The sequence below is a fragment of the Cupressus sempervirens genome, chromosome 11 (genome assembly GCF_028749045.1).
Source record: "Cupressus sempervirens isolate cs-2001-9-10 chromosome 11, ASM2874904v1, whole genome shotgun sequence".
Lineage (NCBI taxonomy): Eukaryota > Viridiplantae > Streptophyta > Pinopsida > Cupressales > Cupressaceae > Cupressus > Cupressus sempervirens.
The window spans coordinates 557,857,891-557,871,856 of record NC_143128.1 but is presented as its reverse complement, the minus strand read 5'-3'; the positions used below and the strand labels follow the sequence as shown (position 1 = coordinate 557,871,856).

The following is a 13,966-nucleotide window of genomic DNA, read 5'->3' as shown; positions in this document are numbered from 1 at the left end:
GGAAGTTTTCTCTTTAAGAAGAAATATCAATCATCAGAAGATATGCTAGCCTTAGGGGATAAATAAAACATGATATTAATTATTTTCATTTTAAACTAGGTTTTCTACCCCTATAGGATTTCTAAGCACTAGAGCTTAATAACCTAGATGAGCTGGAATAAAAACATGTTCCTATCAAGCAATGTGCATAACCAAACAAAGATTTAATTAAACAATCCTACATATAAATCTTATAATTGCTAAAATTCCATAACAAAACTTCCATTGAGGGAAGAACAATAAAATATATCAACATAGCCTTTATATATCTTGATAGCACTGTATTACAAGCATTTGAAAAGAGAATTTTGAACTGAATGCTATGACAAAGCACCTACTGAGAAACCACCAAACAGAGGACAAATATATACATTATAACATAAACACCCCAGTAAGAACATTTGACGAAACAAAACAAACTAACCATACCTACATCCTACTAATCCCTAATACATTAAGAATCTAACTGATAGATACATCATGCTACGAGCAGTTAATTAAAATAGGAGGAGAGACCAAAAAAATCGGGAGAACTAAACAAGACCCAGAAAGCCCTAATGCTTCCCAAAGACCATGATAACCTTAGTGATATCATAAGGGTATTCCATTTGAAAGTGTGAAGGAAATTCTAGGGAGAACTTAACCCTACTAGAAAGTTCAATGTTGGAAGTATAGAATTCTAGGGCCTCAAAATTATCCAGCTTTGCCCCTGGATGGATATACGCATTAAACAGTCCAAGGTAGCTATAGAGCCAATCCCTACCAGGATCCACCACTACCACTCTCCAATGAAGGAGGAAATGCAAACTAGCTTCCATTTTGGGCCATACCTTATTGAAAGTAGGAGGATCTTGAACTACCATCACCAATCTTCTTAGAACAATAGCTAAGTCAAAGTTCCTAGGAGGGAAATCCATGTAATCTTTTGGGAGAGGGACCCTGAGCCTCTCATCTAAGCTCATTATCACTTCTTCCAGCCCTCCATGCTAGACTGGAGCAATGATGTTGAGGTAGAGTTTCACCATGTCCCATTTCTCAATTCTAGCCTAAGCCATGCATCCAATGAAGCCTCCTATGATATCACTATTAGTCCTCCAAGTGAAATCATACTTGGAAAAAACCTTCACCTAATGCCCTACTAATTGCAATCCTAGCCATCTTGTCTACTAGTCTAAGTACCCTGTTCCATCTTTCTAGTTTTATATTACCACAAAAGGCATAGTATGAATCTCCAAAGTATGAAAAACACTTACAAAAGAATCCATGATAGAGATAGGGCTAGAAAAGACAAAACAAGTTTCAATCTCTATATAAAGCTGATAGAAATAGCCCTAGAAAGCACTAGAAGGTCCAAGAGGTGCTTACATCAGTTGAATCATAGTCCTGACATCATCTTGAGCATGCCAAACATAAAGGGTGAAGAACCATAATTAGAGGTCATAAAACACTAAGAGAACATATATGGTCATAAAGGAAAATCCTTCTGTCCACTAATTCCAATATACTACTAAGTGTCCTCCACTATCTTTCTTAGAACTTTTGATCCTAAGAAAAGCTCAAGCCTAAATCACTAAATAATAGTGCTAGAATGAGCAACTAAATCTGAGTCTACTTATCTATGCGAAACCTATATACCATGATATTATAAGATATTTGGATACTATTATTAAGAACTATTCAAAGTATATATTAGAATATCTATGGTCCATATTACAATATACCTTATGAAAGTTAGGATACCTAAATGATTAAGATAATATATACTCTATAGTAGAAAAAGACATCAAACCAAAATAATTGCTAGAAAAAATAGCTACACCAAATATATAAATAAGAAAACTAGAGCTTTATACTAGGAGAATGAGCATTTAATAACAAAAAATTCACAGCATCAGCTCCTTTATTAGCCAGTTGATCTACCTTCTGATTTCCTTCCCGAAAGTATAATAATTTTGAATATATTTAAACTGGTCTAATATAATAAGAGCTTCTTCCAATTTTGAGTTAAAAACTCAATTGAGTGTGGCTCTTTTCTTGATTGCATTAAGAAAAATTTGAGAATTCCCTTCAATGATGGCATTGCTTAAATCTAATTTAAGAAAAATTTGAAGGCCTTTTGCCAAAGCTTCAAGTTCCACCAAATTATTGGTAGTAGGGTCAATAGATTTCACTCTTTTAGCAATCCATCTACCTATATCATTAGTGATAATGCATCCAATTCCTACTACACCTAGATTGCCTCTAGCTATCCCATCAAAATTAAGTTTTGCCCATCCTACTAGAGGAGGGGACCAACTACAATTATTCCTAGCCTCTTTTCTCTTCTTAAGATACATGAGTGGTTGATTAATCAAGTTAGTTCATTTCTTTCTAATATCCCCATCCCAAGTTGAAAATGAACCTTCTTCTTTCATGGAATTCCTAAGATGAGCATTCATTGCCTCGACTATACTAGCTTCTATTATTTTAATAATTTCTTTTGGCTGCATTCCTTGATAAAAAATATCCTTTTATTTCTTTCTTTCAAAATTTCCCATACAAGGATGGATGGACTAATATTCCATAATTTTCTGTGAATGCCTCTATAGAAATTTGTAGGCCAGCTTTTGAGCATATCAGTAAAGGAACCAAGTAGAGGAGAATACTAGCCTAACATATGTCTGAGCCAATCCCAATAGATTTGAGAGTAAGGACAACTAAATAAGATGTGGTTGGTATCCTCGCTATGTTATTTGCAAAGCACACATCTAGAGGGACTAGCAAAACCAAGTCTATAGAATCTTTCAGCCATCAAGATCATGTTTTGAAAAGTGAGCCATAAAAAGAAGCCTATCTTAGGTAGGCAGGAGGGGTCCCAACAAAGATTTAGGGGGATTTCCACTTCATCCCATCTTTGAGATTGAATAATGGCTTTATATCCATCTTTCACATTATAATTTCCATTATTTGATGCCGCCCAAATAATGTTATAGTTCCTATCAAGCTGCTTAACTTTCGTTTGTTGAATAATCTATTGATAAGATTTTTTTGTAGCTAGATCCGCATCTATATCCTTTAGAGATTTGCAAACCCACCTGGGGCAATGATTTATAAAAGTTTTTGTTTTATAATTCCTAATCCTACATCCCCAAAGATGAATTAATTTCTCTTTGAGATCTCCTGGAATCTTATTGCTATCTATCAAGGGGTGGCCATCCCAAGAGTCTTCCTAGAATAAAGCATCATCACCCTTACCAATATCCCACATCAGAAATTTGCTAATGATGGACCTACATTTTACCATAAAATTTCAGCTCTCTAACCCTTTAGGTATGGTTTTCATCCTAAAAATCAAATAAGGATCTTCTACATTAAGATATTTGTTATACATTATTTTGGCCCATTTGTTTTCTCTTTCAACAAAGAGACACCATACTAATTTGGCCCCTAATACTTCATTTTACCAGCATAAATTTTTAATACCTAAGCCTCCTGCTTCCTTTGGTCTACAAATATTCTCCCATCTTATTAGAGATTTAAAAAAATTATTTTCACAATCTTTCTAGAAGAAGTCTCCAAGTTTGGCTTCTAACTTTTGATTAATAAACTTGGGAAGCAGGAGACAAGAAAGCTAGAAAGTAGGAATTGCTGAGAGAACTGAACTAATCTTAACAATTTTTCTGTCTTTTGAGAGCCACTTGTCTTTCCACCCACCAATTCTAGTCTCCATTTTCTCCAAAACACTTTTCCATGCCTTACGAGATTTAAACCATTTTTCTAGCTCTATGCCGTTATGTATCAAATTTTGACTAAGGCAATTATTCAGCAATTTCAAGGATTGTGATCATTTTTATACAGTCTTCCTCACTGATTTTTTTGACAAATCTAAAATCCCATTATAGGTGTTACTATTCTAATATTAAAATTGAAAATTTAATATCTTTATGAGTTCATTTTCTATTTTTGCACTATTATTAATCAAAAGTGTCTCTTAAACATAAAATAGTAAGATTCACTGAAATTTTAATAACTTTTTAAATTTTTCATATTTCTTAAATTAATTTACATGTCATCAATTTGCACACAATTCTTTTGAAGTTTAAACATTAAAAAAAAGTTAAATTTTGATTAAATCATGGTGTTTGTACATGAGATGTTTTAGAAATTAGCCTAATTGTGAATTAAAAATTAATTTAAAACATCATTAAATAATTAAAGAAAATTATTCTCACCAATCTTTGGTGTATTAGGTAACTTCTTTTAAAATGATTCACAAAAATTCATTTAGCTGTGTCAAATTATGGTGTCCATGCACGAGTGTGGTATGAAACTAAAACAAGTATTTTGAAAAAGTAGTTTTTAAAGATCCATACTAAAAAAAAATTCTATCATATGGGTATACAAACAAATTACATATTCGAAAAGGAGATTCTAGGCACTACAATTTTTATTTCTAATGTTTTTTTTATATTTAATCTATAAATGCCTCAAATTTTGGCATCAATTGACAATATATTTCAAAAAAAGGAAAAACACTTCCACTTTTTGGCCAAAAATGAGATGCAACTTCTTGCAGTGACCCTAAAATTAAAGTAAATAGCATGTCAAAGATAAATTAGGCATTATCATGCAATTTATAAGTTCAATTTCATATCTTAAAAAAATTCAATTTTTTTTCTGAGAAAATTGATGGCATATTATATTGATATGTTTTTATAAATAAAATAGAAGATATTTATTATGATAAGAATTATTTTTAAAAATATATGTATAAAGATATATGTGTAAATCAATGTAGTTATGCATGTAAATGAATAAATACAAACGAATATATTTATGCACGTGAAAAATGAATAAATGTATGTTAGAAAATTTGATATAATAATTGTGCATGCTTAAAAGTAAATAGACTTGTGAAAATAATGCATGCAAGCTTATTTTTGTTTTATATCTATCAATTTTCTAAATTATTAAAAAACAACTCAGTAAAATATTGTAACATAGTAGGTTAAATTCTCTTGGGTTTCTAAGTTAGGCATTACAATATGACTTTTTTACCATTTTATATATTAATAATATGTTTGTACAAGTTTGTATGCTTGAGAAAGTACTCCACAACATTAGTTACATTTTTCTATTGATCTAAACCAAACAATAATAGGTGAAATTGTAGATGGTACCTTTTAACTATTAACTTCTTTATTTATTGTTTAGAAAATTAGTTAATTGTGTATCTAACAAATTTTCTATACTAATTCAAACAAAATAGATACGAATTGTTGAGGTCAAGCGTGTGTGGTGAATATTACCCTTGATCAAACATTTCAACAATCCATTTCAAGTAATTGACATTTTAAATATTTATATACTAGCTACATTATATATTTTTAGACTTGAAAATATTATCTAAGTTGATCACAAATTAATGTGCTTGTTATTTCGATTTTAAATGTTAAAAAAGAAAATGGACATATGTTACCCTTTTGTATGGATCTCAATTAAATACCAACAACAATTGATGGAATGCAAATTGCATACGATAAGAAAATTATAAAATAGATTTTATTGTGAATCTTTAATTTGTATTTGGAATATTAAGTTGACATTTTAAATTTGCATGTTATTATAGATTTAAATGATAAAGGAGAAGAGCATATGTTTCCCTATTCCATTGATATCAACAATACAGCAATGGATAAAGCGATGCAAATTGGAGATGGTAAGAAAATTATGAAGTGAACTAGACAATTTTGAGTATTCAATTTGTATTGGTTTTATCTAAGTTGACTTGTGAAATGTACATGTTTTTGTCACCTTAATTGATCACCAAAATAGTTAGCAACTTTATTTGGGTCTTTATCAAGAAATATCAACAACAATAAATGTAATGCAAATTAGTGATGATAAGAATATTATAATATGAAATTCAATCAAATTTGAATATTTTTGTTGTAAATTAATATTATAACTAGCTCATGTGTTTGTAGATATGGGTGATACTATAAATGAGGGTCATAGTTAATATCATTTTGGGTAATCATTATTTTAAATTAGTGTAATATGAGTTATGTAATGAGTGTTTTAACATTATTTAAAATTTGGTTCCCAAAGATAGTACCTTGTAGATAACTATATATATTTTATATACTTTTGAGTGGGACAAGTATTGAATCTTTTTGAAAATTGGCTAAAAATTTAATGCAATTTTAACCATTTTATGAAGCAATCAATTAATTTTCTTTGGGTCACATCATTTTTTGAAGATAACTGAATTCATTTGATATTTCACTTGTTATGTGTTTTCCTTGGATTTATGTAGAAGATATGTCAATACATGTTACCCTCAATTCATTATTATAACTAACATACATATTAATTGAAATTAAAATGTTTATCTTAGAAAACAAATTTTATCTAGATATATGATTACAATGCAATCATAAATACATGACATTTTTTAACTAGATAAATAAAGTTAACAGAGTATCAACTACCTTAACATATCTAAAAATGATTTTAATAAGAAAAAGAAAAATTAATGTCTAAGAACAAAATATTATTATTATTTTTTAACCAAAATCAATTTTTTTAAAAATATACTAAATTATATATTGAATTCTTACTAAAATAATTTATTGTATTAGTTTTGTAAATTGAATTCAACTTAATTAAATCAATAAAATAATGTTCTAAGTTGGCATATTAAGATAAATTTCTTTTAGTAAACATTTAATTTAAATTTATCTTATTTATTTTAGTTAAAATTTCAAGAAATCAACTTTTGAGAATGATAGGAAAAAGAAACATAATGTTAAAAGGAAATATCTTATTTATGATCATGTTTATAAAAATTATATTTAAAATTAATATTTAATAAAAATATTCTTTCTTATTTATCAAAAATAAAATAATAAATTCTAAAATAATTTAAAAGTATTATGCATTTTGTAGATGTCTCTCTTTTTATTTACAACTATTTTGAGTCAAAAAATTAAAATTAAATTAAATTAAAAAATAAAATATATTTATGATATTTGAAGATACTTTTTAATTATTTGTAATTATTTTAACTAAAATAGTCCTAAAAGCATTTAATTGATTAGTTATCATCTTTCATTAAATAGTTAAATTTTATAGCACCTTTCTTATATTTGTTTTCTTTTTATGAATTAGGTAAATCTTATTCAATTGGTATAGTACTAACATTAGATGTGGAACTATTGCTATTTTATTAAAAAATTATGAGTAAATGAATAATATAAATATACTTAATTTTAAAATATGTGTAAATTTTTTTAAAAAATTAATAAAGGGTAAAGTGAATGTTTTTTGATTAAAAAACATTTACAACCATACTAGTGTAAATTTTATTTATGAGCATGAAATAATTTTATTAATATATGTTGATTGAATTTAATCACATTATATTTTCTCTACTGTAGAATCATCAATTTAAATAAAAAAATATTATTAAAATAATTTCATGCTCATAGATTAAATTTATACTTTAATATGATTGTAAATTTAGAAACATCAACTTTATTAAGATCTATCGGTAAAATTTGGTGCTAAATTTAATTGCTACATGCAACAATCGGATGAGATTTTCTTTGAGACTACTAGCGAATTGATGTCTAACAATTCTTTTGTTTTATGGCAGATGTATGTGATAGATGATCGATGCATGATGGAGCCAATGGCTTGGAAAATAGTTTTTATTAAGTAAAAACATGTTTTAAAGGGCCCAAAACCTTTACAAAATAACAAAATTCTAGAGACAAACGAGAGAAGTAAACATCAAAGAAAAGCAACATAGGACAACATGAGACAAACCTCCAAGAAGAATATTCATGAGGTCTTTGAAGACAAAGCTAGAAAAGACATCAAAAGAATAGTAAAAGAACAACAACTGACTAGGTAAGAAGTCTTTATTAGGTCAACAACCTAGTCTGCCAAAATATGCATATTATTAGCAATGACCTTCACCTTGTCCTTTTTACTCACATCCTCATTCTTCTTAGAATGAGCTTAGGTGTGTTTGCTTGGTCCCTAAATCTCTGCCACTAGAGGGGAGTTTTGCCCTTTCTCATTCTCAGTCTACTTCAAGAGGTTACCCACATTATTAGCCATCTGTTTAAACAATTTTTCCAAATTTCCTAGCTTAGCATCCATTTTAGAGACCTTCCCCTGAATACCACTAATCTCTTTATCCATCACCCTTTGTTTGGCCTCAAGCAGTGGTATCTTATGCATGAGGTTTTTAACTTCTTCTGCATTCCCAATAACCTCTGAAAGTCTGTCTATGTGTTGACCTAATGTGCACTCACCTCTGGCAATTTTGCTAACTATAGTTAGCTTGGAAAATAGTTAGTTGCATATCTCTTTTTAATAAATTAAATGAGAGAAACTTGTTCATTGAAAAGTTGGCAATGGTTGAAAATTTCAAATATTGAAAGAAATTTTTTGGTTGTATTTTAGAATTAAGAAATTTTCAAAAGGATACTCATTTATATTTTATTGACTCAAAAATATAATTGTAAAGCTAATAGGCTAAAAAAAATCCAATAGATATCTCTATTTTTAAAGAAACTTAAAATTCTATTTTGATAACATTTTTTAGGGTAAGTATCAAAATGAAGAAAATTTAATTTAAAAGAAAATAGTTGTCCAATCATTAAAATAAACAAAACTTAGTTTAAAAGAAAATATCTATCTAATTTTAATTTATTAATAATACTTTTGTTTTTAGAAGGGAACAAAAACTTCTTACATGTGACTTATGTCCTTCATCCCCCTTTCATTTGATTGTTCCATTTAGACTTGTATATTTCCTAAACTAATTTCAAGAAATAAGGGCTAGAATAATTGTACAAGATTCAATAATTTTACACCTACTTGTAATTATATTACTTTTTATATTTCTCTATTTCCTCTCGCAAATTTCTCCCCCTCTTTTCCCTTTCCCCTCTCCATATTCCTATATCTCTTTCCCCCTCTATCAATCTTGTCCTATCTCTACTTCTCTCTACTTTTCCATTCTCTCTATTTTCCTCACCTCTCTTTTTACCTCCCTCTCACTCTCTCACTCTTTCCAATATCTCCATCTTACATACATTTTTTGAACTCATAAGTCTAATCGTAATAAAACAATCCTGATCTAGAAAATTTTCATGACAATTTTGATTTTACTCAACACTATCCCGAACAAATTTGAAAAAAAGCGAAATCATAAACTTTTCAAATAAATCAGAATTATATAGAAATTATAACTCCATGATCATATTCATGATCACACTCAACTATTTTTTTTTAAGTAACATTTTTCAAAATTTACATTCATGACATTTTAACACATTCTAAAGCTAGGAGTTTTTAATGACATATTACGAAACTAGCTTGATATTAACACAAAGATTAGTTGTATAAGTCATGTCTTTAAAATGCAAATATTTTAAATTTCAATGTGAATCAATTTGAAAAATCATGCTTTTTATGAATTGTCGATAGTTATAAAATATGTTTATTATATTATTGAATTGGTTGATAAAATTAAAGATCTAAGAATGTTGAAATGCAATTGTATTTTCATTTCACCTTCATTTTCTTATGGTAAATTGATTATGAATGCCAACATAAGATTGACTTGTTATATAATAGAATCATTTCATATATTAAATATCAAAGTAAACATTAGTTGGCACGTAAGGGCGAACCATTATCTACGACATAAGAGTCGCATTCATCGTCCAGATTTGGAAAGAGCGGATCCATAACTCATTGAAGATCTCTCGGGTTCATGGGGCCTACTCCATTGCCTTTCAACATATTTCAGCATTTAACCATTCTTCTCGAACCTCTACAATGTTGAAAAAATTGCTCTCCCATTTCAAACGTTCATTGCCGTATTACATAATAATAATAAATAGCATTGACGAAGAATGTATTGCGTTTTGTTGGGAAAAACTAAAGTGGTCATCTTGATTATTGACTTTGACTTCAGGAATCGTACGCCGTAGATAACTATTCCTTTACCATTTCTATTGAGACTTTCAAATAAATCAGAATTATAACTCCACGATCATATTCATGATCGCACTCAAACTTTTCTATACCGCTAAAAAGAGTCAACATGAAAAGCTCAGAGTCTCACCAAGCTTAGCAAATTGTCAAAACAACTAGAAAAAGCTACCCAATGAATATAGACCCTCGTTACATTGGTTTGAAACATCAGAAGAATAATCACATTGTCAACTACCACAACTACCTCCTCGATAAGTTTTGCATACGTGAAACCACAAAGCTAGCAATCCCAATTCGACGTGTAACCCGTGGCATTATTTCAAACAGTTCAGCTGTCTTGTTTATGCCTCCACATTTAGCACACATAATTATAGCTTTTCTAGAGCCTTATGGACAAATCTATTCTTTTAATGCCCTGCCCTTTGCTCCAAAACTCCGGCATTGCCTCTGCAACCGCCCATTGCATTTAGTACTGAAATTTAATTGGAGAACAAAATACATAATAAATACATACATAAGAAGTCAGATTTAGAGTGTTGAGGTAGGTCATCCCTAACAATCATACATTAAGAAGAGAAAATTAAGTTTGAAAAAAATAAATACATACATAAGAAGTCGGATTTAGAGTGTTGACGTAGGTCACCCTTAACAATCATACATTAAGAGGAGAAAATTAAGTTTGAAAAAAATAAATACATACATAAGAAGTCAGATTTAGAGTGTTGACGTAGGTCACCCTTAACAATCATACATTAAGAGGAGAAAATTAAGTTTGAAAAAAATAAATACATACATAAGAAGTCAGATTTAGAGTGTTGACGTAGGTCACCCTTAACAATCATACATTAAGAAAATTAAGTTTGAAAAAAATAAATACATACATAAGAAGTCATATTTAGAGTGTTGAGGTAGGTCACCCTTAACAATCATACATTAAGAGGAGAAAATTAAGTTTGAAAAAAATAAGGCAATTTTGACTATTTAACACTTCTTGTGATATTGCTATCAGATTTAACTGTGTGATTTTTGAGTCAAACTCATTAACTATTTAACACTTTTCGTGTTGAAATGAAACTTAGTGTGTGATGTTTAACAGTCAAATTGAAATAAGAAATCAATCCAAGACTTAACAGACCAAGGATTGATAAGTCTGAGCTTAGTGCTGTATGATGTACTTTCTAGAAAATAGATTTGCCTAATTTGTATTTCTTTGTTTTACTTTGCCAAAATAAGCAGCTCGATGACCCAAAAAAATCAGTTTCCAGAACATCTAGCGAGTGAGAGTATTGTTCTTGTTTCTAGGAAATAGATTTATCTAATTTGTATTTCTTTGTTCTTTACCAAACATAGCTGGTTATAGACCCAAGAGAAGTTCCAAGAAACATCTGGTGGGTGAAGTATTGTCGTTATAATCCGCTCTCTCCAAGAGAGATACTATCTAAATGGTGAGGGACAAAATGGTAATCGCAGAGAGCAGTCTTTTGAATCATAGCAGCAGCAGCTGTGTAATTGAAGTTGGGTATGAGGAGACAATAAATGAAGAGGATATGGTCGATGTTTCCTCTGCTCAAATCTTCCGAGTGCCAAGGCTACCGCCATATTCCAAAGATTATTTGTACAATCCACATCTTGTTTCGATTGGCCCTTTTCATTATGGGAAGAAGGAGCTGCAAGGCATGGAGAATTCCAAATCTGAGGCAGTTCGAAGGATGCAGAAGAGGATCCAGAGGGAAAGTCCACATGTTTCTATCAAGTCGATTGTTCAACAGCACGTTCTGCTCAAGGACAACAAGATAAGGAAGTTTTATGGTGAACGTATTCCCTCCACTTCCACAGAATTAGCATGGATGGTCGTCAGAGATGCATGTTTTCTTTATGAATTTCTTGTTAATTATATAAAAGTTGGCAGCAATAATCAAGATACATGTGAAAAGCAAGCATCTTGGTCTGACTATGTTCAGAGTTTCTATGAAGAGGAAGTGAGTGCATTTAAGTGGACGTATGATTCTGTATTTGATGTAGATCTTCAAAATCCCATGAGAGAAAGACTGATGACAGATCTACTTTTATTTGAAAATCAAATACCAATCTGGATTTTGAAGGATCTGCTTCACTTCCAGATGGGTTCTGCAGAAGCCGCCAAACAGAAAGTAGAAAGCCTAATGAATATTTTCCTTTGGCGTAATACCCGGCATGAAGTTTTCATGTGGAAAGATAAACTTTGTTACAACATGTATTCTAAGAAACATTTACTTGAAGTAGTCTATCGCTCCATGGTGGGATGGGATGTCATAGAGTCGCCTCCTTCATCTCAAAATCACAGGCAGATCAGCTCCTTGGAGAAAGGCATTGATTCAATGAAAGCTATTTGTGGGCGTGTGTTCAATTTCTCTTCAAACGAGAGCTCTAGCAAAGGGCGCTGGCTAATCTCCAGACAAAATTTAGTCAATGGTACAATTTGTAGGAAGGATAACCACGTCCTTAACAAAGTGAATAATAATATGGTGTATCTGAAGCTCCCAACAACATCAGAACTCGTGCGGGGAGGAGTGAAGATCAAACCAGTGCTCTTTGAAGATGTACAAATGGCAGTATGGCAAAGTGCAACAGGATTGATGGATTATTTTTCAGCCATCAATTGGATAAGTTTTGATGATAAAACATCAACGTTATATTTACCACAATTTAGGGTGACGATGGAATTGCATACAGTGATGGGAAACTTTTTCGCAATGGAAGTGGTGGGTATTGGAGGAGTGAAGCCCATTACTCAGTTTGCATTGCTTATGGAAGAGCTGATTGACAACGAGGATGATGTTGCGGTGCTCAGAAATTCAGAGGTACTTAACAATTTTCTGGGAAGCAACAAACAACTGGCAAAGATTTTCAACTTGGCTAAAGGGATTACCCATGTCCCAGGTTGCACATCCATTGACGACGTTAGAATGAGGTTGCATAAGTACACAAGAAGAAAGTACAAGAAACTTTGGAGTGAGTTTGTAAATGCTTATTTCTCCAAGCCATGGCTAGTTGCTGGTTCCACGGCTGCCATGCTGCTGATTTTGATGACAGTGGTACAAGTTTTTTGTATTTTTTTAACTTGTAACCGTATTTTCTCCTAAATACCATCTTTCTGTCCTTTCTACCTTTGTTGGAGATCTTAGGCAAGAAATTTCAATTTCTTTGTGACCATGATTTTTTCCTACATTGTACTTTAATAATGATTTTGACTTGTTTAGGTAGATGTCTTAGTTCTTAGAAGACTTTGTTGAAGGGTTCATTTATGATCATGATTTTTTCCTAAATTATATGTACTTTAATAATGATTTTGACTTGTTTAGGTAGATGTCTTAGTCTTTAGAAGACTTTGTTGAAGGGTTCCTTTGTGACCATGATTTTTTCTTAAATTATATGTACTCTAATAATGATTTTGATTGTTTAGGTAGTTGTCTTAGTCTTTAGAAGACTTTGTTGAAGGGTTTGTTTCGTAGGGGTGTAAACTTTTAAAATTTCAAATTTTATGTTTGGGTGTACTGAATAGGAATATAAGAGGAATATGTATTCCAATTTTGGTTGAAAAAATGAGCATTTATAATTCCACCTAAATAGATGGAGATAGGAATATATATCCCAAATTTTAGAAATATGGTTTTTAAATATACCATGTTAAGTGAAATATTTATCATTAAATTATGTAGGAAAATGATTGATTTGGAAAAGATTTTTCAATAGGTCAGGAATATGCTAATTTTAGCCATGTGAATGTTAAAATTATTTTCTTCTTTTTATTCAAAATTGAATGTAATTTCTTCTTTTTTTAACAATCATTCGAAAAAATAAATATTTTAACTGTAATATAATTATTTAAATTTTAAATTTTTGTAACGCCCCGCCAAGGGATCCAAAAGAATTAACCTAAAGTTTCACT

The 13,966-nt window shown here is 30.4% G+C and overlaps 1 protein-coding gene across 1 annotated transcript; it reads left to right on the top strand.

Moving 5' to 3' along the window:
• The first annotated feature begins 11,139 nt into the window (after nucleotides 1–11,139).
• Nucleotides 11,140–13,187, top strand: LOC149530855 (UPF0481 protein At3g47200-like). The gene has a single exon (XM_089809291.1). It carries the CDS (start codon nucleotides 11,481–11,483, stop codon nucleotides 13,158–13,160), a length of 1,680 nt encoding a protein of 559 aa, XP_089665417.1. The 5' UTR covers nucleotides 11,140–11,480; the 3' UTR covers nucleotides 13,161–13,187.
• Nucleotides 13,188–13,966: the final 779 nt, after the last annotated feature.

What these genes read in the sequence shown, in the direction of transcription:
- LOC149530855 (XM_089809291.1), top strand. Translation starts at nt 11,481, where the DNA reads ATGGTGAGGGACAAAATGGTAATCGCAGAGAGCAGTCTTTTGAATCAT.